At 40.4% G+C, this 27,170-nt stretch overlaps 1 protein-coding gene across 1 annotated transcript; it reads left to right on the forward strand.

Annotated features, from left to right (window-relative positions):
• The first annotated feature begins 840 nt into the window (after positions 1 to 840).
• On the forward strand, positions 841 to 5,440 carry rwdd2b (RWD domain containing 2B). Its single transcript, XM_033977576.2, has 4 exons — positions 841 to 1,356; positions 1,446 to 1,513; positions 2,605 to 2,970; positions 4,587 to 5,440. Exons 1-4 carry the CDS (start codon positions 1,144 to 1,146, stop codon positions 4,837 to 4,839), a joined length of 900 nt encoding a protein of 299 aa, XP_033833467.1. The 5' UTR covers positions 841 to 1,143; the 3' UTR covers positions 4,840 to 5,440.
• The last annotated feature ends 21,730 nt before the right edge of the window (positions 5,441 to 27,170 follow it).

Raw genomic sequence — 27,170 nt, forward strand, 5'->3', positions numbered from 1 at the left:
GACTGTTTTTCAAAATGGTAAGCTGTAATATAATGGCGCCACTAGGTGGCGGTGGCTGTGTTTTTTTTGTGAACAATTGAGAGGGAGCGCGCGCGCGTGAAGGAGAGCAGAACGGAGCGATTAAAGAAACCACTGAAAATCCACACGACCGGCCTCTTCTTCTTAAAAAGTGCAACACCTGGGCACTGTGGCATTCTTGGCAACGAGATGGCAGATAAGTTAGCCAAAGAAGCTCTTAGTAGGGAAGCAATAGATGTTAATGTTCCTTTGGGTAAGCAAGAGTGCATTAGCATATTCAAAAGCATTGGGGATCACATGTGGCAGCGTGAGTGGGAAAGTGACCCAAGGGGTAGGCACTATTTTAGCTGTCAACCCTCTATAAAGAACAAAAGGCTCTCACTAATGGGTAACTGCAAAGACCAAGTAATTATAACAAGACTCAGGCTGGGGCATTGTGGGCTGGCAGAGTGCCTTAAAGTTATTAAGAAACATCCTAGTGGAATGTGTAGTTGTGGGCAGCCAGAGACGGTCAAACATGTGCTTTTACTTTGCCAGGTTCATGCAAGAGAAAGAAGAAGCCTGTTCATTAAATTGACAGAGTTAGGACTAAAAACATTTTCAATAGCTACTATTTTTTCTGAATCGAAAATTTCGTACTTAATCGATAAGGCAATAATAAGTTTCCTGCTCTCCACCGGGCTCTACTATAAAATTTAATTACAACTAGTGTGAACTGATCCAACCTGGAGGTGGCAGCATTACGCTCTGGTTGCGTACAGCCTGCCGGAAATAATTAGAAGAAGAAGAAGAAGAAGAAGAGGAGCCTATTCTGACCCCATTCTCCGGAAGAGTAGGTGGCGGTAATGCTCCTGTACAATGGTTGCCAACCGCCGTAAAACAACAAAAAGAAGAAGAAGAAGAAGAAGAAGAAGAAGTAATTACCAACACCAAGGAAGTCATGTCAACGCAGCACGGTTTTACGTACATAGATTTTACGCACGACGTGTCCTCAGTTTATCCGAATTCCCCTTTTATTTACTTTTAAAAACAAGTCTGCTCTATATAATGTCACAATGCATCGGCTAAACGGTAAACACGTTATTGGACACATATTACTCACAGTGTGGCGTTGATTCCGTGGCTATGTCGTATCTGGACTGGGCAGAGAGTCAGCTGGCGGAGATCGAGCTTCTGTCCAGCATGTTCTCCACACGGGAGGAGCTGGAATTCTCAGATCCTTTCGCACTCGCCCTGCTCCGGAGCTACGTGGAGGGCACCGCGTCTAAAGATGTGCCCCCAACGTCCAGACCGCATTTCCTAATCAAGCAGAAGATACAACCTGCTGGAATGAACGAGGTAAGTTACAGATAATGGTTTGTGTAAGCTAGTAAATATTGGTTATATTGGTGTTATGTAGTTGAATGTTTTTTTTTTTTTCTTTATAGATTGATGTAATTGTGTCCTGTACCTATCCTTCTGAATATCCCAGTGTGCTGCCAGAGATTACAGTCAGGTATGGGTTGGTTAGTGTTACTTGATAATAATGTACGTTAAAGGGCCCATATTATGCTTTTCAGTTACCATGGTGACACAATCCACATACAACCAAACACAGAAAGTTTTTAGATTTGAAAACTCAATAAAATATATGGATTTAAACAGCACATTTTCAGGACCCTGTGATCAATGGTCCTGTTTAGATGTTTGATGTTCACCAAGAAGGTGAAATTGAAAAACTGAAGGCTAGTGCTAGCTATCTTGTGGCTGTGAGAGAGACTTGTGTAAGTGCACAAATCATCTCACATGTTGCAGCTCCAACCAAGTCAGCTCTTTATGGTCAGGTTGATCAGACAAAATAAAGCTCAGATTAAGTCTAACTTGACTAACAGAGTAGAGCTTTAAGTTGGCTTCATATCCCCAGGAAATTTTGATGACATCAGCTGCAAAGTATATATATACGTTTAGTATTATACTGTGGAAAGTTCCAAGCAAAGCAATAACATCTCCAGGCAGACAATCAGGTGACAGAACCCCTCCAGAGAAATTATACATGTTTTAGTGAGGTCACCAGGGAGTCCACATATTTTGGTAGACCATAGGCTTACATTTTTAAATAATATCTCAATGATCATAGATCACAAATGTTTCGCTATTCTCCTCATCATATCCTCATGTTAACTAAAATGTCCATTCTGTTTCAACAATTTCCAGTTGAAACGGAATGGACATTTTACTCATTACTGTTACTCCAAAAATAATACTACTCAGGTAAAACTATTAATTATGGGTTGCAAAAAGTACTCATAGAAGTACAAGTTACTCACGTATATGTTTCTTCCATCTATTTTGTAAAATATATTCATGTAAGTCTCATGCACATTCTATATGTATTCAGGAAGAAAAGACTGAAAAATGAACTGCTAAACTCACAAGAATCCTGTGCATTTCAGAACATGTTTGCAGAGCTCTAAACTACAGGGTTAGGTTTAATACATTATAACACTCCACTGGATTCAATAGCAATCTAGTAGCTGTGAAGAAATCATTCATCGATTCACACTCATGTATTCCACTCAAACGCTGGAGGCATGCATTCTTGCACAGATGCTTGGAGGTAAACCGGTCCCAGCAGAGCCAGCTCCACTTGGACCTTAGTGCTCACCTAAGTGAAACCTGCCTGGGGGAAGTGTGTGTGCTCTCGGCCGTGGACTGGCTCAAGGACCATCTCCATCTCTACACCAGCGCGTCGTCTACACCTGCCCCCAACCAAAGAGCCCCACCCCCTGCGCAGAACCCGGAGGTCTTCACCCGTCTCTGGATCTACAGCCACCACATCTACAACAAGGTCAAGAGGAAGAGCATCATGGAGTGGTCCAAGGAGTTGGGTCTGACTGGGTTCAGCATGCCAGGCAAGCCTGGAGTGGTGTGCGTGGAGGGGTCACGAGCTGCCTGTGAGAACTTCTGGGCCAGGTATCTGTGAAATTTTCAATTAGATGAAGATGCCTCAAATGAACATACAGTACATTATGATCACAATAGGTATTTATGTGATAATCTTCAATGATATGAGTGCCCAAATGTTTTGTTTTTTTGTTTTTTTTTTTAAATGTGGGGTGCATATTGGTCAGTGGATCTGCTAGAGGTTTGACCAAAACAAACTTAAATGCAGTGTGAGGTCATTCTCTGTTTATGTGTTTTTGAGGTTCTGATCTTTCAAACATGAAGTAAAATGAACCTTTAGTATTTTTTGTCAATTGACCAGAATGTCTAAGGGCCAATGGATGTCTGAGAGCCAATGAACAAGTGTTCATTACTGCCACACTCTAAAGCAAAGCATCACAATTTTTGACCATGGTCATTGTAGTTCTGCTTTTAATTGTGCTTTACATTTTGTAATAATCCACAATATTATTATTGTGACTTTGTAACTTGGCAATATCAATGCCCCAAAATATAATCTAAGGTGCATTTATGAGAAATATTACATTTTATGAATCTCAGTAGTCTGTGTTTGATAGTCTCTCCTACATTTTAATATGTCTCTTTCAATACTGCTCCAAATAATTAGTTTTACATTACACTTTGCTCCCTTTATTCTTTAACAACACAGAGACACCACTATTGAAAGGTACATGGAATAAATTATAAAAGCTAAATTATAAAATGCTTATTTTTAAATTTATTAAATTTAAAACGTGTTGATTTGTTTGGTTGGGTTAAACACATTGGAAAAAAAGATATATTCTAATCGCCTGATCAATAATTTTAAACATGTCAGTTAAGTTGTGATACTGAAAATAGCAATACAAATAAGGCCCAGAGACACAGAAAGAGTGACTTCTATGCAAACATTATATTAATAAACCTTTTGAGATGTTGCCTCTCAGTTACACCATTCAAATTACAGAATGCCAGAAATTATTAATCATTTGGTTAGCTAAACTTTTCTTAGTGGAGGTCGGAGTCTGGATGCTAAAGAAAAGTGAAATGTGATCTTAAATTAAAGCCGCAAGCGGCATCAAACGTCCCTCGTGGGCCGTGCTTTGCACTCAGCCGACCCTGCACTCCCTGTGGGTGGCACTCTGTTTTATTGTGACTTCGGGCTGCTCTTGTCACCAAACAAAGCCAATAGACCTTGGAAGCGCTGATGCAAAAAATGGCAAAACATGGGTTAAACAAGGCATTACCATGGCAATACGGTGCAAAACGGCCCATTGACTCAATGTTGATGATGACATGTTAGCAAGAACAAATATGCATATCCCATGCCTATGGCATGGGTTGCTAGGATGCGGAAGATGGCGGAGGTGACGGGGGACACTTTGCACGCAACTTTGCACGCAACTTTGCACGCAACTTTGCACGCAACTTTGCACGCAACTTTGCACGCAACTTTGCACGCAACTTTGCACGCAACTTTGCACGCAACTTTGCACGCAACTTCGCACGCAACTTCGCACGCAACTTCGCACGCAACTTCGTGAAAACAGACTGCAATGATGCACTCATCATTGCAGAAGCAATAGCCCTCAGGGCTCAGGCCTAATTTCAAAATCCTAATCCTGATCCATTGTCTGTTTGTCCAGAGTGAAGGTGCTGACGTGGAAGAAGATCATGATTCGTCACAGAGAGGACATCCCACTCATAGCACAGGAGAAGGACAATAGACCTGCCCGGACTCTGGACTCTCTGAGGAAGTTCAGCCATTTTGAGGAAGCCATGTTTGACCCTCATGGTAACCGTGGCAACCACATGGACCTGGGACAGCTGTATCAGTTCCTCAATGAAAAGGGACTGAGTGATGTCTTTCAGTTGTATTTTGGAATTGAGGGAAGGTAAACTTTTCAATATGAATATGTATGAAAACAGGTAAAAGCAATGACCTATTTTGTGCCTTAATAAGTGTGCAATTTATTTTTGAACAGCTCAAAATCAAAGGAGGATGTTGTTTTAATGGAGGACATGCTGCTTTGCTTTAGCCAAGGGGGTATCCCATAATTCTTTGCAATGTGTATAATCTATTTTTAACAAATGTGAAAAGCACTATTAAATAACCAGAAAGTGTATATATCAAGGTATATGTATTCACCAGGCAATAGCTTTTTTATTCAACACAAAGAGTTCAGATGGATGCGATTGACTGGCAGATTAACCAATCAGAAAAATGCATGGTCAATTTGTGTGAAACTAAAAAGGAAAGAAAATATAAAAACACAAAGAACTTGGAAACACTGTGGACCTCTGCGTTTGAGTGAAGCACTAAACACTGAGGTAAGGGAAGTTTGTTTTTGTGCGAGGGATTGGTAACCAGACTGACATCCTCTGTTTATAGAATATTATACAAAAAAACACCAGTGTGGATGGCGGGCTACTGAAATACAGCTATTTTAATACATAATCAGATTGGAAATGTTGTTGGCTACAGAGGACAATACCAGAAATAATGGCAGCTTTTGTGATTTACTCTCAAACTTACAATTTTAACTTAACTCACGACCAGAACTAAAGCAAAGAGTAAGGGTGATAGGATGGGTGGAGGGGGGATGGGACATATGAGGAACAGTGTGATTGGTCTAACAGGTATTCACACTTCAAACTCCAGCCCTGCAGCCAGGTGTTTGTAATCAGAAACACATGACTTTAATCAGAGCAGTCCTGTGTTATGCCACATAGTACCTGAAATTGCAGTGGCCATTAGAGGCAACACACACTCATTTTTTGATTGCTACAAATTTACCTAGTTTGCACTAAAATTGCCTAAAGGGACTAGGAGCAATACACAGTAGTATTAAAACACCATATACAATGTTTAGTAGTTTAGTAGTAAAATCTGAATTAGCATTTCATTCCACTTTAATTTTTAATATTCATGGAATCCTAACTTTTCTACTTTACTTCTGTCTCATCTTACCTTCAAGTCTAATTTAAAATTGACTCTTTGAAGTAGCATCTGAAATATGATCTGATAACACTACCTTGTAATTTTCTACTAAAGCAGCATACCTACATTTGTTTTGATATTATTCCTTAAGAACTAGACCAAAAATAGTTAGAGATTTACTGTGATCCTGTGTCAGTGCAATTCAAATTTTTGCTTATCAAATCTGAGTGTTAACTTTACCCTTACAAGATGGAAAACTGTCTCCCTGGTGCTGCTCGCTAATTATGAGATTTTTGTGAGAAAAATATCTGTACAGTGTTATCAGATTATAAGAATATTTTGAACTTTGAACCTTTTTAGTGAGCAGTTTATCGACAGTCAGCAGTTTAACCAGACGATTATTTGATAATAGCAGAACTGCAAGTTATTATTATTCGGTTCTTTTTATTGATTTTTAAGCAGTTCAGAACATATATAAACACTACACAAAAACACAGTAAGACAGCAGGCACTTTCAAATAAATAGGGAAGGAAAACTATATATACATAGATACACATGTATACATACACAGACATGCACCCACACGTACAAGTATGTAGGCTGGAATTGGATATATTGATCAGTTTGATGAGAAAACAACAATACAAAATCAATTCCAAGATCAGATACAAAGGGATGAATATAGTGGTTGCATAATGCTTAATAGGATATAATACAAACACACACACACACACAAAAAACCCCAACAAAACACTACTACAGTTAGAATAAGTAAATAATGATGACACAGTAAAATAACATAAAATAAATAAAGATGAAGATAAATAAGTAATGAGAAATTTAATACAAAACTACAAGGTGAAATAAAAGGTGAAACAGGTGGACTATGCACTTAGCTCAGATTCAAAATATAAGAGGAATGGCTGCCAGGTTTTATGATAATCTTGAACTGATCCATTTACAGTGTATCTCAGGTGTTCAAGCTTTAAGTGGGACATGACTTCTTCCACCCACCTCCTAAAGGATGGTGGGGCTTCTTTTTTTCCAATTAAACAATATTAGACGTCTTGCAATCAGCGTAATAAAAGCTACTGCGTTTGCCTGGTGACGGGTCACTGTAATATTCGAAGGCACAACCCCAAACAAGGCTGTAGTGGAATTTGCCACAAAATTCCTTTTGCATATAAAAGAAATGGTTTTAAATATTTTCTCCCAGAAGTAATTCAACCGGGGACATAACCAGAACATGTGGCTTAGGTTGGCTGGGTCATGACCACACCTCACACAAGAAGGATCTGCACCAGGGTATAGTCTGGCTATTTTACTTGGTGACAAATGCAGCCTGTGCAGCACCTTAAACTGTAACAAGCCATGTCTTATGCAAATAGATGTTGAATGGATTCTCGTAATTGCTTTTTGCCAGATGTTGTCAGTGAAGTAGTCACCCAGTTCCTCTTCCCACTGAATTTTTAAATGGCCCAAGGACGGGGATGCTGAATCCCGAATTCTATTGTAGATGACTGACACCAAGCCTCTATCAAGTAGGTTTAAGTCTAAACACTCTTCGAGCCATGTTTTTGGAGGTAAGGTTAAAGAGAAAGCAGTTTTAACAAAACTACGTATTTGGAGATACCTGAAAAAATGAGATTGTGGGATATCAAAGTCATTCTTTAGTTGTTCAAAGGAAATAAATTTATCATTTTTAAAAAGATCCTTAATGCATCTTAGTCCTCTCCTATGCCAAAGCTGAAAAGATGGGTCTATTACAGATGGGGCAAAATGGACATTACGCTGAATAGGAGCTGAAATTAAAGAACGTTTGAATTTGAAATGGGTTCTAAATTGAAACCATATTCTTAAAGTACCCTAAACAACAACATTGTTTGTCCACAGACGTTTACTCAATGGTAGAGGACTACACAAAAGTGATAAGAGTGAAGCTGGGTTAGTAGAATGCTGTTCAAGCTCTACCCAAGACGGAGACTCCACCTCTAACTTGTCTGCAGCCCAAAACAACAGTTTGTGGATGTTTGTTGCCCAGTAGTAATAAAGAAAGTTAGGCAATGATAAGCCACCATCCTCCTTTGGTCTTTCCAAAAACTCTCTTCTGATTCGAGGGATGTTTTTATTCCAGATGTACATGGACACGTGTCCATTCAGTTTACTGAAAAAGGCTTTAGGGATGAAGACTGGCACTGTCTGAAACAGGTATAGAAGCCTAGGCATGATTATCATTTTCACAGAGTTAACTCTTCCAACCAATGATACGGGGAGTTTTGACCACCTGTCCATATCTTGTTTGGCTTTTTCTAGTGCTTTTGTGAAATTATTTTTAAAAAGGAGATCATAATTGTAAGTGACACATACACCCAAATAATCAAAATTGTCCTTGTTGATTGTGAAGGGGAAAGCCTGAAAATTTTATTGTTGAGCCTTTTTGTTTATTGGGAAAAGTATGCTCTTGGACATATTTAATTTATATCCAGACACCTGTCCAAATTTGTTTATAAGATCGAGAGCAATAGGGATAGTGGTATGTGGATCAGAGATAAAAAGAAGAAGGTCATCCGCGTAGAGGGCTAATTTATGAATTTGTCCTGCTCTTTGTATTCCAGCCAATTGGACAGATTCCCTTAACATAACTGCTAGGGGTTCAATAGCAATATCAAATAAGATTGGGCTTAATGGGCAGCCCTGCCTTGTCCCACGGGCAAGGGGAAAAAAGCTAGACACAACCTTATTTGTTCTAATTGCTGCTTGAGGTGCCGCATATAGAATATTGATCCAAGAACAGAAAATAGGGCCAAATCCCATCTTTCTAAGTGTAGTGAATAAAAAATTGTATTCAATTCTATCAAACGCTTTTTGCGCATCAAGGGAGATCACCACTTCGGGCACAATATCATTACGTTGATAGATAACATTAAACACTCGCCGAAGATTACTAGATATTTGCCTACCCGCAACAAACCCCGTCTGGTCTGAGTGTACCAATTTTGGAAGGACAGTTTCAAGTCGTCCTGTCAATACTTTTGCCAGGATCTTATAATCATAGTTGAGGAGGCTAATAGGACGATATGATTCACAAAGGAGTGGATCTTTTGATTTTTTCAACAACAGTGAAATTGTAGCTTGGGTCATTGTTGCGGGCAACGCTTTATTGTCTAAAGTTTCCCTAAAAACTTTCAACAGTAGTGGGACCAGTTTAAAAGAGAATGTTTTAAAGAATTCTATCGGATACCCATCTGGGCCAGGTGCTTTGCCAGGTTTCATCTTCCTGATGGCATTATCTATTTCAGTCAGAGACATGTCTGACTCCAAAATCATTTTATCTGAGTCCTCTAAAATGGGAAGTGTCAGGTCACTGAAGAAGTTCTCTACCTGGGTTGCATCACTGGCTTCGGAGGTGTATAATTTCTCATAGAATGATTTGAATTCTTTATTAATGTCCTTCTGGTCCGTAAGAACATGCCCATGCTCATCCTTGACTGCAGCCACAAAACCAGTAGCTGCTGATTGTTTTAATTGATGTGACAGCAATTTGCTAGCCCGGTCACCATGTTCATAGTATGTTTGGCGGGACCGCAGGTGAAGGTCTCATCAAATTCAGCTTGGAGCAAGATTCTCTCCTTGTACAAGTCATCAGAGGGCGAAGCTGAGTGTAATCGATCTATTTCTTTGATACGGTCAGTTATCACTGAAGCTCGTTTTGTTTGTTTCAGATTTTCCCCTGCAACAAAAGAGATCACCTGCCCCCTTAAATAAGCTTTTAAGGTTTCCCAGAGTGTAGAAAAACTTATCTCAGGAGATTCATTAAGATCCATGAAAAAATCTATTTGTGTGTTAATGAATTCAACAAACTTTTGATCAGATAATAATCTGGAGTTTAACCTCCAGGAAAAGGGTGAGGCCACATTCTCTGGAAAGGTCAGTTTTAAAATCACTGGTGCATGATCAGATATTACAATGCTGTCATAGTCTATGTGGGTAACTAAGGGTAATAGTTTTTGGTCAATTAAAAAATAATCAATTCTTGAATAGCTTTGGTGCACCGGAGAAAAGAAAGAGAATTGTTTGGATGTTGGGTGTTTCAACCGCCACGGGTCCGACACACCATAGACTTCAAGAAAATCATTAATACATTGGGCTGATTTGCTTTGTATCATAACTTTAGGGCTAGAACGGTCCAGGGCTGGGTTCAAGGTGCAGTTCCGGTCTCCAGCCAATATTAGATCATGTGAGTCGAGGTCTGGTAGGAGGGAGAAGAGACTTGTGAAAAAATTGGCATTGTCCCAGTTAGGGGCATAGACATTAGCCAAAATAACGGACCTATTAAATAATTTGCCTTGAGTGATGACATAGCGGCCATTTTTGTCCTTTAAGGTTTTAGTTTCCACATATTGCACATCCCTGTGTATTAAAATGGCCACTCCTCTACTCTTACTGTTAAAATCTGAGTGAAAACACTGCGTGAACCCCCCTCTGAGGAGTCTTGAATAGTCTTTGTTTAGCAGATTTGTCTCTTGTAGGTAAACAATGCGGCTATGTAGTTTATGCAAGTGTGAAAAAATTTTGTTACGTTTGATGGGGTGATTGAGCCCGCGAACATTCCAGCAAACCATTGTGGTAGGGGTTAAGGCCTTATAGGTTGATGACATAACAACGGTTCAATGTTGAAATACTTAAAGTAGTGGGTAGAGAAGAAAAAATAAATAAAATAAAGAGAAAAGTGACACAAAAAGAAAAAGGACCTGAGCCTGCTGTCCAATAATGCACAATGGGGGAAAACCACACCCCAGGAAAACAAAATGAACAATAGTAAATCAAAACTAGTCTCTTAAGGAGACCGTCAAACTTCTGGTTTCTAAAGCTCACCTCACACTCCATCTAAAATGCTTACCATGTCATCCCACACAGGAACCTATGTAGGTTACTTTTAAGGCTACATATCATATATATATATATATATATATATATATATATATATATATATATATATATATATATATATATATATATATATAAAATGGTATTTATAATTCTAGCAACAACAAAACTTCACTTAGTCATTTGACTTAAGACCAGGCAACAATTACAAAGAACTAAGAAAATTAAAGAGATATTCAGCTGGGCTACTAAAGGTAAGAGTAACATTGTTTCCACAGCTAGAAGGCGCAGAGATGAGCAATAAAATATTACCTGGTCAGACCGCGATATCTAGCTGCGAGGAGAAAAGATAAGGTGCACTGGAACACTGGTCTTAAATGCTGCAAGAAATGTAGTCTCGCCACAGTCATGCACTCTTTATTTCCTTCAGAACAAACTCCTTGGCAGTCTTGGGGTCTTTGAATCTATTCTCACGTCCATCCGATGTCGTGATCCTCAGCGTGGCCGGGTACGTCAGCCCGTAGCGAACCCCCTCACAGCCGCGAAGCAGATTCCTCACCTCCGTAAATGCTGCGCGCTGTTTGCTCACGGCTTGGGTGAAGTCGGGTAGGACACGGATGCGGTCTCCATCTGGGGTCGTTATCAAGCCAGCTGTGGCAGCCTTCTTCATGAGCATTTCTTTTTCAGTGAAATAGTGACATTTCACTACAAATGCTCGTGGCGGTACGTCATGTGTCGGTCTAGTACGGGAGGTCCTGTGCGCTCTGTCCAAACACGGCAACTTGTCTAAACCAAGTGATTCTTTCAGCATGCTAGCTATATACTGGGAAGGGTGTTTACCGTCCTCTCGTCCCTCTTTCACCCCGGTGACGCGGACATTGCAGCGTCGTGATCGTGCCTCTAAGTCCTCGCATTTGGCCTTCAGTGCACCTAGCTCTTTCTTCATAGTTGACACATCAGACTCCAAGGCAGTGATAGCGTCTGAATGGTCACTGACTCCCGCTTCCAAGTCAGTCGTGCGGCTCTCAATGGTATCCAGCCTCGTATTAATTTTCCCAATTGCGTTGCGTAGTTCCACTTGTGTCTCAGTTGCTTTCTCATCAATTTTGTCAAACAACTCTTGATTAAGTGCGGTTATTGCATTAAGAGCTTGTTGGTCGCCGGCGCGACCGCCGACCGCTGCGTCCTCGTCCGGGCAGGCTGGGCCAGGTATGCTAGCATTAGCATTAGCTCAAGGTTCCGCTCCCTCATCCACATGTTCCACTTTATTAGCATGTTTTTTTGGCATCTTGGCCGTGTCCCAATATTACCACAACTCCAGATTAACAAGCAGAGCCCCGTTGCGCTATTTTCAAAGCGAAATATTTGTTAAAAGAGAATGTCCCTGTGTGGAGCTCGACGAGACACGACTTTACATGGCGCTGCCTCACCGGAAGTCCCAGCAGAACTACAAGTTCATATTCTCAGTGACCTCTTTTATCCAGTGATTCATGTTCTAAATTTGTTTGCATTGTTACATCTATTATTTTACTAGTTTAAATTCTTGACATATTGAATGAGAAATCAGTGATATATTTTATTTACTTTGATTTGACTTTATTGACTTTGAGTGTTTTAAGAAGAGAGAGTTAAAGGCCCTATTACGCTAAATGGACTCTTATGAGCTTTTAGCCATGTTACAATGTTGTTACTGTGTAATCCCTCAGGCATTCAGGTATGATCCATAGGAAAGGAAACATATTATACAACATATTTTCAGTTCAGAGGAAACTTCTACAGGCAACTCCATGGATGAGGCATATCCGGTCTCTCCTATTATTTCTAACTTAAATATGGAACAATTTGAACAGAATGCACACTGGCCTTGTGTCCAGGTACTCCACCCATGCATTGGTACCATTTCATGGATGATAACCCGACTAAAATTAAAATGGAACCCTTTGCTGCACATATTAATGCTGTGGATCTGAACATCAAGTTCACATGGGAAGAGGCCAAGGAGAACAAATTGGCCTTCTGAGATTGTGCAATAACCGTAGAAGTCCAGGGACTCCAGGTAGAAGAAACCCACACACACCAACCAAAATTCAGACTTATTTGAACATGACAACACAGAGCGCTCAAGTGGTTCCTACAAGCACAGAGGAAGGACAACATGTGAAGCTCACAGCAGTTTACACTTATGTAATTATGATGTTATGATCAATAGACTTAGCCAACAAACAGAAACTGTAAACAAACAGTTGTGTTAGTTGCACTGTAGTTAGCTGATCCCTTCAGACAGATATAAGGCAGTGTCCACCAGTAATCTGACCAGAACTGAAGATGCAGCTTGGATGAGCAGTGAAACATCATCACTCTAAAATGTTTGTTGTGTTGACAGAACTGAATTTTTCTTTTGCTACAATCTTGTTACCTCATCAAAAACATACCACATGGAGTTTGTGTTTTGTTTCATTCATACATGTTTAGTCTGTTTCTATCTCCATAGCTAAAATTCTGTGTTCCACCTTCTGATGTCATAGTGGTAGCTACCTTTTACCTTTTGTTCAATAGAGATTGGCAATTCCAGGATTGAAATGATCTAAATGCTTCTAGTAAAGGTGTATGGAGTTTAAAAAACACACTGGAGCACTTCCTTTATTACCACATGACATCACAAGGTGGAGCAGCGTGTTTTCCACCTTGTGATGTCATGTGGTATGCAAACTTTGCATGTTAAATGTGTGAATGAAACAAAAGAAAACTCCAGGTAACAATTCTTCATCGTGACATTCATGAATACACTTACTTGATAAATTTGTTCATTCCTAGATCTACAAATATGTTAACAAGCGATTCAAAATCTAAATTGAAACCAAATGGTAATATTTCATAGATTTTCATTAATTTATATTTCCCTTCCCCAGGAGATGGCAGCATTACACCACCACAATTTTGCAGCGTGTGCTGGAGTTTTCATTTGTGATACGTTCAAATCTGATGCATAGAGTGTACGGTGATGGGTTTTAAATTCATCACCGGTTATGAGTGCATCTAAAGGTTTCAAAGTAGAGACTGAAGTCTGCATGTATATTATATCTCCATAATCCGCTACAGAAAAAAGGTTGCTTGAACAATTTCTTTTCTATAATTCAATGGGTTACAAGTTTTGTTTCTATAATAAAATTATAATTTTGATTTTAAACTGTTACATAATTCCGAGATATGTATTTTAAAGGATCAATTTTGGTCCAGCCAAAACCCATGATATTTATAGGTGGTGACTCTCAATCAATGTACCATACTTGGTCTGATACAGCTCAAGGCCAAAGCTTCATTTCTCTCCTGCTAATGGGAATTGTATATATTTTTTTGTCATATTTAGTAATTTACAGGGGTGTCACACCAAACGGAGTACCATACATACAACATAAATATTGTGTTCACTTTTTATTTATTTTTTGGAAACTGTCAGTAAAAAACTAAATACTTGATTTGATATTTACTTCATGTCAAAGGAGAATGGGTAATACATTTTTGTATATATGGAATATTTGAAAGTGAGAACAGGTCCATTGTTTTTTGTAATTAAAAATAAATCTCCATTACAGTTATCAGTAAAAGCTATATTTAATTTGAACTTGTCTACTTCATAACTGGGAACACAAATTAGTCAAATTTATGGAATTTAAAATCAAATTCTCACATATGGTTCCTTTAACCAGCAATTACTGTTTACAAGCTGTGTGGTTGGCTGACACTAAAATATATAGGGAAGGTAATATACTTTGATTCATGCAACTTCACAATAATAACCTTCCATGCTTTCTGGTGTACCATCCTCTCATAGTCACACCCAATCCTTAGCCATATTTGAGAAATCGCATTCACATCATGAAGCTCATCAAATCCGTTTGATTGGAGGTGCTATCGATCACCCCATAGAAAGCTCACACAGCACAGCCTGCCTCTGCATCTATACTGCCCTCTGTTTACAGCTTATTTCTGGAAAACACATATATGATGCAATATTTTACATTCTTATATAGAGGGAGTCGGCAGAAAAATAAAGTTGTTCGCTGCTTGTGCACTTTCCTGGCCTAGTTGGACTGTCCCTGTGCTATGGGAAATAAGCTATGCCTTTGAAGAAGCATGGTAAAAAGGATCCCCAAAGCTAATGCACAGAGAATAGCTCAGAAATGATGGCAGAAATTGTTTCTCAAAACCATTCTGGCAGGTCTTTGTGGGAAAAATCATTTTGCATCAAACTCTATTTACGCGAGATATGAGATTTTTTATTTTATTTTTATTTTTTGTCATTTCGGGACAACAAGTCAATTCTGTAGGAGTATTGATGCGTATAATTTCATTAGTTTTGGAAAGCAGGAGTTTGAATACCACTCCCTGGTACACCATTAAGAGTACTGGTAAAAATAATACTGCTCAAGTAAAAGTACAAGTCCTGCATCATTATGGGCTCGACACACGGGGAGCGACGTCGCTCGCTCTCTATTTATTTTCAATGGTACCTGTGCGACACTGCGAAAATCGCTCGTCTCTCTCACCTCCGCGTCAAGCGAAAGTCGTGCACGTGAAAACCTCGCGCTCGTGCATGTCGACGTGCACACGCGGGCCTGCGACGCGACTAATGAAAGTTGAAAAATGTTCTACTTTTATCGCTGTCGCCTGCACAACAGCCAATCAGCGAGAGTTTGATTGACGAGCCAATGCACTGTCCACTTCAGAAACATCATGGAGGAGAAAATTAGACTCACGGTGTCGGATTTCCCAATTCTTTTTGACATCTCAAAGAGACTACCGAGATATATATATAAAAAAAGCAGCTGCCTGGGAACTCGTTGGTGCCAGGGTGGATATGAGTGGTAAGTTAACATGCGCAAATTTGTTAATTCAGATAAATTTATGGAGGCTAATAACCAAATGTATTTAAGACTGATTCAACATTAAAAAAATATATTTAAGTTTATTTAAGGTTTTTACATTAAACAGAATTAGCTGCAGAATAGGGTGGACCCAGGATCGCTTTTTTTTTTTTTTTTTTTTTGCGTGCAACCAATTGTAATATTTTAGTCAAATGAAGCAAAACTTTACAGATTTCATTTTAGCGTCTTTTTCCCATCTACCGCTATTAACCTCAAAATTCCCTCCAAATAAACAGCCAATCAGACGTGTAGGAGGCTCGCGATCTGCTCTGGAACAGAGCGCGACGTGACAAGCTGCCGCTAGTCGCTGCAGTTTGTCGCTGCCCGTGTGTTCGATTTTAAAGCCTATGCGAGGAGTGTCGCTGCACGCTGTCGTTAGTCGCTCCCCGTGTGTCGAGCCCATTATGGTCAAAACGACTTGACAGTTGGAGTCCCATTTCCATATTTGGTCTTAACACTCTGTATCACCATTTCACACTACTGTCCTACTGAATAAAACATACAGGCCAAAAATCTGTAAAATAAATAAATAAATAAATAAAATAAAAAAAAATAATAGTAAAATTAAAAATTAAAAAAATAGTCAGTAAGTAAGTAAATAATAGAAACCCTTATAATCCAAAAGAGTAAAAAATATTGGTGAAAAAAAATACTGCTCAAACTTACAAACATATTACACTGAGTTTTATTTCATCCCAGGAAGGATAAAATAGGACTTGGTGTAACCCATATGAGACAATGAGCTACAAAGCCTGTGTATGTAATCTAAATTGTAAAATCAACATTGACCAGTAGAGTGTGCTTTTGCCATGCAGTCACTGCATGGATCTGTTAACTATGGAAGCCCGTTTCCGCCATGAAAAAAAAAATAAAAGCCCCACAGAAAGTCGAAATTACGAGTTTTAAACTCGTAATTATGAGTTTAAAACTCGTAATTATGAGTTTAAAACTCGTAATTATGAGTTTAAAACTCGTAATTATGAGTTTAAAACTCGTAATTATGAGTTTAAAACTCGTAATTAGGACTTTTAAAACTACTAATTATGAGTTTAAAACTCGTAATTAGGACTTTTAAAAGTATGAATTATGAGTTTATAACTCGTAATTTTGGGAATGTAACATTTACAAAAAGTGAACCTTATCAATTTTGATTAAATGAATTTGGTATTTTAATAATTTCCTCAATAAACCAGCGGGGTTGTGACCAGCTGGCACTCTGCTCAGACCAGGAAAACGAGCGCTCACAGACACAGAGCACAGCTCATGAGTGGTCAGAACAGCATTCAGCCCACTGATTTGTTCAAGACGCCAGAAACTTTACTGGAGCTTAATTTATTCATTTTTTAAAAGTATGTAGGTGATAAACATAACAGTCCTCCTCCTGTCTCCTCTGCTCTGTACACTCAGTTGCAGTGTGCTACAAGCTCAATTAAGACTTTAAAAGTTCTAATTACGAGTTTTAAACTCATAATTAGTAGTTTTAAAACTCATAATTACGAGTTTTAAACTCATAATTAGTAGTTTTAAAAGTCCTAATTACGAGTTTTAAACTCGTAATTACGAGTTTTAAACTCATAATTACGAGTTTTAAACTCATAATTACGAGTTTTAAACTCATAATTACGAGTTTTAAACTCGTAATTTCGACTTTCTGTGGGGCTTTTTTTTTTTTTTTTCATGGCGGAAACGGGCTTCCATAGTTAACAGAGCTGTCGTGAGTTGGATTAGTGGTCACACAACAAAAAAAATCCTCCTGCCCTGAAAGGATTTTTCTCATAAAGCGCACTGTAATCACAAACTACTCGTGTTAAACTGACAGGGCACCTACAGCTTTCACAATGGTCAAATTCTGTGGCGATTTTTACCTATTTTCAGATCATAAACTTTTTCTCAGCTCAAAATCCATCTGATGTGTTAAAAAACGCTTTCTAATTGTTAGCTTCAGCTACACTCTATGTCCGCTCTAGCTAAGCGCAAGCTCTGATTGGTTAGAGCAGCCATATGGTACGATATGAGCAAGTATGTGAGCGATGTGCACGAGTCCAACTGTCGCGAATGAGCCACAGGTTTAGAACATGAAGAAGCACCCTGGAAACATAAAAATTATAATTTATAATTTGTAATTTATTTAGTATTCCCTTGCCTCCATCGCGGCCACTCCACTCACTCATGTTGTGCAAAGTCTCATGGGGATAGCTCAGCTGTGCTTGGTCAATGGGCAGGGCAGGACCGGATGTACCTAGCTGCTAAAGGCTAAACTTGCGACATGCACCATTGAGCTCAATCCACTGACTTGAATGGGTGGCCAGGTTTTGGCCCCAGGGCTTGGGTCACTGTCACTCACTTCAAAGCTCACTCTCTTCGTGGTGGTACTAAGCAGAGCCAGTACAGCCTCATTTCCATAGGGCCAGTAAGGGGTGGTATGGTGCTGGATCCTGAGTGTTTCCACTGTAGAAAGTGATCCTTCCCTTCCAGTGGGGTCTGGAACACTTGGGACGTGGGACTGGCTCGCGGGGGGCGGTTCTGGTCATGCCCCCCCACAGTCACTGGAGGACCAGCAGCAACTTCAGTCAAGTTGGGTTTCTGTGCTCTGGGTACAGGTTCAGGGACTGCTCTGCTACGTGAACAACAGACGCCACCTAAACATAACTATCATTAACTTAATACAATCTAAATCATACTAGAGTTATACTCTCAAAGGCTGATCTCAACAAATGATGAAAAGTTATTTGGTATTCCAAGTTTGTGGTTTATCGTCAGTTTTTTGTTTTGTTTTTGCATTTATTTAATTTATCTGCACCTCTGTGCTGCGTTTTAACTCCTCTTAATTTAATGCAATGGGGGTTGCTAGTGCTAGCTGCATTATAGACTGCAAATGTAATATGTTTTATCTTGACGGGAGTGGCATGCCTCAATAAACAGGAAAAAGCTGGATAGGTCAGTTTTGTGAAGCATATCAGCTCAATATGTAAGTTGCTGTCACTGGAAACCTGGCGGTATATCACAATATCAAGTCAGCTTCCTGTGCGAAACTATTATTTTATGATGATCGTTTCTCCAAGAAATGTCACTTATGCCGCTATTGGCATGCTGCTGGTCCTCCATTGATTGTGTGGAGTTGTTTCCAGTCTTAATCCCCACAAGCTCATTGTTGTGCTGCTGTTGATCTGTGTTGATACTCCTGTAGCACCGGTCTTTTTAAAAAAAAAATTTTTTTATAGCTATCCTACATCTCGTAGCGGCCTACAGTTGCAAGAAAAAGTATGTGAACCCTTTGGGATTATGTGGAGTTTTGCATGAATTGGTCATAAAATGTTCTTTGAATTTCATCTAAGTCACAACAATAGAAAAACACAGTCTGCTTAAAATAATACTACGCAAACATTATATGTTTTTATGTATTTATTGAACATAACATGTAAACATTCACAGTGCAGGGTGGAAAAAGTATGTGAACCTTTGGACTTAATAACTGGTTGACCCTCCTTTGGCAGCAATAACCTCAACCAAACGTTTCCTGTAGTTGCAGACCTGCACAACGATCTGGTATAATTTTGGACCACTCCTCTTCACAAAACTGTTTCAGTGTAGCAATATTCTTGGGATGTCTGGTGTGAATCGCTCTCTTAAGGTCATGCCACAGCATTTCAATTGGGTTAAGGTCAGGGCCACTCCAGAAGTCATACACTCACCTGAAGGATTATTAGGAACACCATACTAATACGGTGTTGGACCCCCTTTCGCCTTCAGAACTGCCTTAATTCTATGTGGCATTGATTCAACAAGGTGCTGAAAGCATTCTTTAGAAATGTTGGCCCATATTGATAGGATAGCATCTTGCAGTTGATGGAGATTTGTGGGATGCACATCCAGGGCACGAAGCTCCCGTTCCACCACATCCCAAAGATGCTCTATTGGGTTGAGATCTGGTGACTGTGGGGGCCATTGTAGTACAGTGAACTCATTGTCATGTTCAAGAAACCAATTTGAAATGATTCAAGCTTTATGACATGGTGCATTATCCTGCTGGAAGTAGCCATCAGAGGATGGGTACATGGTGGTCATGAAGGGATGGACATGGTCAGAAACAATGTTCAGGTAGCCCGTGGCATTTAAACGATGCCCAATTGGCACTAAGGGACCTAAAGTGTGCCAAGAAAACATCCCCCACACCATTACACCACCAGCCTGCACAGTGGTAACAGCATGATGGATCCATGTTCTCATTCTGTTTACGCCAGATTCTGACTCTACCATTTGAATGTCTCAACAGAAATCGAGACTCATCAGACCAGGCAACATTTTTCCAGTCTTCAACTGTCCAATTTTGGTGAGCTCGTGCAAATTGTAGCCTCTTTTTCCTATTTGTAGTGGAGATGAGTGGTACCCGATGGGGTCTTCTGCTGTTGTAGCCCATCCGCCTCAAGGTTGTGCGTGTTGTGGCTTCACAAATGCTTTGCTGCATTCCTCTGTGGTAACGAGTGGTTATTTCAGTCAACGTTTCTCTTCTATCAGCTTGAATCACTCGGCCCATTCTCCTCTGACCTCTAGCATCAACAAGGCATTTTCGCCGCATACTGGATGTTTTTCCCTTTTCACACCATTCTTTGTAAACCCTAGAAATGGTTGTGCGTGAAAATCCCAGTAACTGAGCAGATTGTGAAATACTCAGACTGGCCCGTCTGGCACCAACAACCATGCCACACTCAAAATGGCTTAAATCACCTTTCTTTCCCATTCTGACATTCAGTTTGGAGTTCAGGAGATTGTCTTGACCAGGACCACACCCCTAAATGCATTGAAGCAACTGCCATGTGATTGGTTGATTAGATAATTGCATTAATTGAACAGGTGTTCCTAATAATCCTTTAGGTGAGTGTATTTTGTTCTGTTGAAGCCATTCTTTTGTGGAATTACTGGTATGCTTTGGATCATTGTCCTGTTGCATCACCCATCCTCTGCGGCGCTTCAGTTGGCGGACAGATGGTCTTAGGTTTTCCTGCAAAATGTCTTGATAAATGCTGGAATTTATTTTCCATCAATGACAACAATCTGTCCAGGCCCTGAGGCAGCCATGTTTTATATTGGGGATGAGGTTTTGATGTTGGTGTGCTGTTCCTTTTTTTCTCCACACAGAGCGCTGTGTGTTTTTTTCCAAACAACTCAATTTTGGTTTCATCTGTCCATAGAATATTTTGCCAGTAGTGCTGTGGAACATCCAGTTGCTCTTTGCAAACTTCAAACATGTTGCAGTATTTTTTGTTTTCACAGCAATGGCTTCCTCTGTGGTCTCCCCCCATGTACTCCATTCTTGTTTAATATTTTCCTTATTGTAGATGTGTCAACAAAAATGTTCTTCTTCTTTACTTTATTAAGCATTCTGCGCTGTGCTCTTGCAGTCATCTTTACAGGATGACCACGCCTAGGAAGAGTAGCATCAGTGTTGAACTTTCTCCATTTATAGACAGTCTGTCTTATCGTGGACACAGGAACATCAAGGCTTTTGGAGATACTTTTGCAACCCTTTCCAGCTTCATGCAAGTCAACAATTCTTGATTGTAGGTCTTCTGACAGCCCTTTTCTGCGAGGCATGGTTCACTTCATGAAACCAACAAACCCAAAACTGGTATGTGTTTTTAAAGGGCAGGACAGCTTTCCGCAACACATCTGATATCATTACACTGATTGGACTCAAGGTTGCCTCACTCCTGGCTCCAATTAGCTCTTGGAGAAGTCGTTAGGTTAGGGGTTCACATACTTTTTCCTCTCTGCACTGTGAATGTTTACATGCTATGTTCAATAAAAACACAAAAACATATGTTTGTGTAGTATTATTTTAAGCAGACTGTGTTTTTCTATTGTTGTGACTTAGATGAAGTTCAGCGCACATTTTATGACCAATTCATGCAAAACTCCACATAATCCCAGATGGTTCATGTACTTTTTCTTGCAACTGTATGTCAGATACAAGATACACCTTTGGGCGTGTCTTGTTAGACCTGTGTCACGCTAAAAAGCGTCCTGTGACATTTTGCAATCGGAATGCTCCCCAGCTGGGGTTGCCAAACAATTCGCGCCAAGGCAGCCCCAAGCAAACCGTGCCAGTCGAAGCATACTCGCCAGAAGAACCCTGACCGAACTCTTTTCAAATCGGATCGAGATAAGACACACATACACAGGTAGTCACACAAACCACTTTAGACTACCCAGGTCATCGATGGGTGCAACTAAAAGTGCAGAGTGTTCTAGAAGTAAACAACACTTAATTATATTTATTTATTTAACTACAATAATCTTGTATTTTACTTCTGCACAAATGATTTTCGCTTCAGTGTAATGAACTAGCTTGCATCACATGCACTTCATTATTAAAGTAATTTTGCTAACCACAGTACCTATGCCTCTGCATAATTCCCCCCCCCCCCCCCCCCCCCCCATATAATGCTCTAAACATGCATGTTGCGAGAAGAAAAGCACATTGCATTCCCATTTAGACCCAGACAAAGGAATTGATTTTTCCCGTAAATCTATCAACACACAACTTGTAGAATCTAGCTGTTGTTCCCAATTACCATTTTCAATTTGAGCAAAGTAAACTTGATAATCAAAGCAATTAAAAGCACAATGCCATTTGTTTAGGCGTGCTTGCTGGAAGTGTGCACCCGGACCTATTTTGGATTCCAGCCCGTCCCTCCACATGACCCCTCCAAGGTGAACTCTTGTATGGCTATCCCTCCCATGAATACTAAGTGCGAGTGAATTAAACATTTTCCTGTCTTCTCACTACAATTTAATCAGTTGTCTTAGAGAGCTGTCTGTCTGGAGTAAATCCCAGCGGCTGGCCATGCACTCATTGGCATCATAAAGACGACCTAGTCCCTGTGCATGTCCCCCTCTCACCGTCTGGAGTGCTTGGACCCGTATGCACCTAAAGTTGTTGGGACTTCTGACAACTTTACCTGACCACTGGCTGTTGATTCAACTGTTTTCAAACTTCAATTGCAAATTATATTTAGGGTTAAAGTGGGGTCTCATTTATCAATCCAGGCGCAAAACTGAAAAATAACATTCATGGGCATGTTGTACATGATTTACTTTTGGTAAATGCATGTATTATTTCTGCTGCAGAACTGCAGCACTAAAGGGGAGAATGAAGGTGGAGGAGTGGAGCGGTCAGGGGGACTAAAAGGAAGAGTGAGAGGGAAGAAGGTGTGGGGTCAGGAGAACAGAAACAGAGACGGAGGGACGAGGAGGGAGGAGGGCCAGGGTCTACAGGCCTAAAGAGTAGTGTGAACGGCTTCTAGACCAATGAGTACTTGACTTGCACCTCAACTCCGCCTCTGCAGGTGTGTGTCTCTCATGATATAAGAGACGAGTGATGTCAGACATTGGCAGAGTTTACCTATATTTGGCAGCAGACACTTTGCTTTTGACTGGTTTAGATCACAAAGCTGCAAATTAACCAAGTTTGCACTGGCAAAAAAATCAACTAGGAACATATATTATTGTGTTATAACACCCTTGCACTAAATTCACGTAGGATGGAGGGCGTGTGGACACGTGTCAGCTCCGTGGGTAGAGTGCAGGTTATCGTGAGCTGAGCCATACGTCACGTGGTTTTTGCACTGCCCAATCACTGGATATGCATTTAAGTCTGTTTCTCCTCCAAAAAGTAGCACTTAAAGCCATACATTCATGGTAAACTGTCTGCTTGAGACTCGAGCCCTCTGATTGAAGGGACATGCTAGCTTTAGCACTGACAGTGATAGAGCTTTTCTTAAAGGGGCACAGCCATCTTTTCCTCTCTCACCACTGTATCTGCAACCTAGAGCTGGGTAAACATGGTTCATAGTTGAATAGTAAAATTACGCCATGCATGTGCATGGAGCCTCATTAAAATGTGGATACCGCGGTTACTTGAGCACCTATGTGGTGTGATCATACCATGGAATTGCAATATTGCAGTTACCGTGACATAAACTGCAAAGTTTGTAAGAAATACACATACTAAGTTGACACATTTTAAATCACTTTACAGATTATCAAAGTTTTTTGTTGTAGGTTATTTTATTGTAATTTTTGTACAACTGTTGTCTCTTCAGCCACATTAGATGCACCAATTCCCAGTGCAATTCTGTATTACCAAAAAAACACATAAGAAATGTATGCAATTGTTTGGTAAATGCATTTAAAAGCATTAAAACAGGTGATCAATATTTGACTTTTTCATCGCATGTAAGTTTTTAGGTCTTACCTTTTAGAAGCCCTCTGCTGCAACTCCTCTAAGTTGCAGTGTGAGTGATACTTTACAAATTATTGTCCAAAATTTCAATGAATCACAAAGTTATGAAGTGCTTTGTTTCAAAGGGCTTTGTGGTAACCATGGATATGCTGAAGTTTTGTTCAGATGGAAGGGCATAGAAGGAATGACATTACAATATTCTGGAATCCCTATAGTTTAACATTCTATGGTGGAATTTGCTGTTTTAATGTCAGACTGCATAATTTAATATGTAACAGAATAAGTGCACAGTGTTCATTGTACAGTCTGACAGCAGCAGGAAGGAAAGACCTGCGAAACCTCTCCTTCACACAGCGAGGGTGAATCAGTCTGTCACTGAAGCTGCTCTCCAGGGCAGACAGAGCATCCTGCGGGGGGTGAGACTCATGGCCCAGCATAGAAATGACCTGAGCTCTGAGGACAGCCCAGGACGGAGCTGGACTTCTTGATGACCTTGTCCAGCTTCTTCCTCTCCCTCTCTGTGATGCTGCTGTTCCAGCAGACCACACCGTACAGGATGGCTGATGCCACCACAGAGTCATAGAAAGTCTTCAGGAGTGGCCCTCTCACTCCAAAAGACCTGAGTCTCCTCAGGAGATAGAGCGTGCTCTGGCCCTTCCTGTACAGTGTGTCTGTGTTGTGAGTCCAGTCCAGTTTGTTGTTCAGATGAACACCCAGGTACTTGTATGAGTCCACTCTCTCAATGTCCCTTTCCTGGATGTTCACTGAGGGGGCAGTAGAGTGGCATCTGCGGAAGCCCACCACCATTTCCTTGGTCTTCTCTGCATTGATGATGAGGTGGTTCTGCTGACACCAGTCCACAAAGTCCTGTGTTAGTCCTCTGTACTCCATCCTTGATGAGGCCAATGATGGCAGAGTCATCAGAGAACTTCTGCAGGACGCAGCTGTCCGTGTTGTGTCTGAAGTCTGTAGTGTAAAGGGTGAAAAGAAAGGGCACAAGGACAGTGCCCTGGGGCGCCCCCACACTACAGGTCATGAGATCAGACCCGCAGTTCTTGGCCTGAAGCTGCTGAGCTCCTTGGCCTGTGGCGTCTTGGGCACTGGTACCACGCAGGAGGTCTTCCAGAGTTGTGGTACCCCCCTCAGCTTTAGGCCCATGTTGAAGACATGATCCATAACTCCGCACAGTTCATCTGCACAGGTGGGTGATTGATCAAATCTCAGGAAGTGAGAATTGAGGTCGTTCACCCACAGCAGGTCCCCCTCCGTCTGGGCAGGAGGTGCTTTGAAGCCTGAGATAGTCTTTAGACTTCTCCACACCCCCTGGATGTTCTTCTCATGTAGCTGTCGCTCCATCCTTCTCTTATGGCTAAACCCCAGTTAACTAAAATCTAGATTTTCCTAGTTTGACCTTTTTAGGTTTCTAATTTTACTTCATCATTGGACACTAGCATAGAAATCACAGCAAAAGCAGCAAATGTGACAAAGGTAGAGGTAATTCCATAACTGTTACCTAGCAAACATACTATAAACAAAACCCATCAAATTTACACATGGCACCATTACAATTTTGCTACTTTCAAAGTACTTTGATATATCATATAAGTAAAGTAAAAGTAAACAGCCCAGAATGTGACTGTTGACACTGGCACTCTGTAGCGGGGCGAGTGTGAATGTGGTCGACCTTGGGCCAACTGACACACTCCACGGCACAATCAAATAACAAAGAATTTTAACGTGGCATTGTTTAACTCCCATGCACAATCCATCTCTGCAGTATGAAAAGGAGGTTTTGTCATACTCTGGACTTGAGACCTTGTCCCAACAGGCTTGGTAATCACAGGTTTTTCTGAAAAAGGAGACAAGAAAATATAGTTAGAAAAGTGCTGATCAGACGCTTTGCCAGAAGGGGGACCAACTAATCCATCTGAAATCAAAGACTCAGAATCAGTATTTGGCTTTTGGCTAGTGTTCAAAGTTCAAGCTGAGCTCTGCACTCTCTCTCCTTTGCCTCTTCCTCCATTTTGAGATGAGCCCTGTCCCTGGGAGAGCAGGGGGCGAGAGGGGCTGGTGCAGAGCAAGAATGCTCGGAGGGTTAGGCCGCACAGCAAACTCCACATCACCCTCAGGCGGAAGCTCAGGGTCCATGCACATTTTAGGCCTTTCAACACCAAGGAAACTGCAGTCCACCAGCCTGTTCACCCTCACCGATGTCATGGTAGAACAAATTCAAAATAAAAGCTTTACCTATAACAATCCAATTATACAATTATTAAAACTTTAGTACTGGGAATAGGGTTATGAGCCTGGGGGAGCCCCCAACTTGATACAACCCAGCTCAGCTAGGGACAGGGGAGGTAATAATGATGAAAAATGGTAAAACTAAAGTTATAATTTATTTACATGGAATGTTAAAGGCTCTTAGCAGAGTAGTTAAATGTATAACTAAAGGTAATAAAGCAAACAAAACAAAAGTATGTAAATTACAGTAACACAAAACAAACCAGTCTCAGAACTAAGTTACAAAGACTACAAGTGCCTCAGTTTACAAAGTTATAAAAAAACCACAGAGGAGGCAGTTCACTGACAGAATCCAGCAGTCAGGAATGACAGGGGGCGGGCCCTTTTAAAGGTATGGCAGCTGTAGGTGAAGGTCCCTGAGGGGCTGCTTATATAATGTATCTGTACTAGGGCAAGAATAAGTTTATTCAAATACATGTAAAAAAAAAATAATTAAAAAATCAGGCACGGGCCATTTAAAAACACCCCAACACATCTATATTAAACCTATTTTACATTTCAGTGTTTCATTTGATTCCTTTTGTTTCCTTTAACAACACAGCTCTTATTATCTGTGGTATATTGTAATGTCTTGTCACATTCAAAGCCTTTCTTCCTATGGCTGTCACTGTATTGGAGAAGCATCAGTCTACCCCTCACTAATATTCCAACTTTAATTAAGTCTCTGGTGATTTTCTTGAAGGATTCTCGACTTCTCCAGTCCCGACAGATGGCAAACGCTTTATTGCATAGCTACCTTATGCCACAGGTACTCCCTTCCTTCTCCCCCATGATGAAACCAAGACATGGCATCAGTTTTTTATTTACTCCTCAGGGTGAAACAAACTATACAAGGAAGTTTGTTTATATATGCATCTAAAAATACAATGTGGTTGAAGGTGGAGTCAAAATGGATGAATTGTTTTGTGTTTCAGCTAAAGTCTGTGTTTTTTA

This window comes from Periophthalmus magnuspinnatus, chromosome 13 (assembly GCF_009829125.3).
Source record: "Periophthalmus magnuspinnatus isolate fPerMag1 chromosome 13, fPerMag1.2.pri, whole genome shotgun sequence".
NCBI classification, from domain to species: Eukaryota; Metazoa; Chordata; class Actinopteri; order Gobiiformes; family Gobiidae; genus Periophthalmus; species Periophthalmus magnuspinnatus.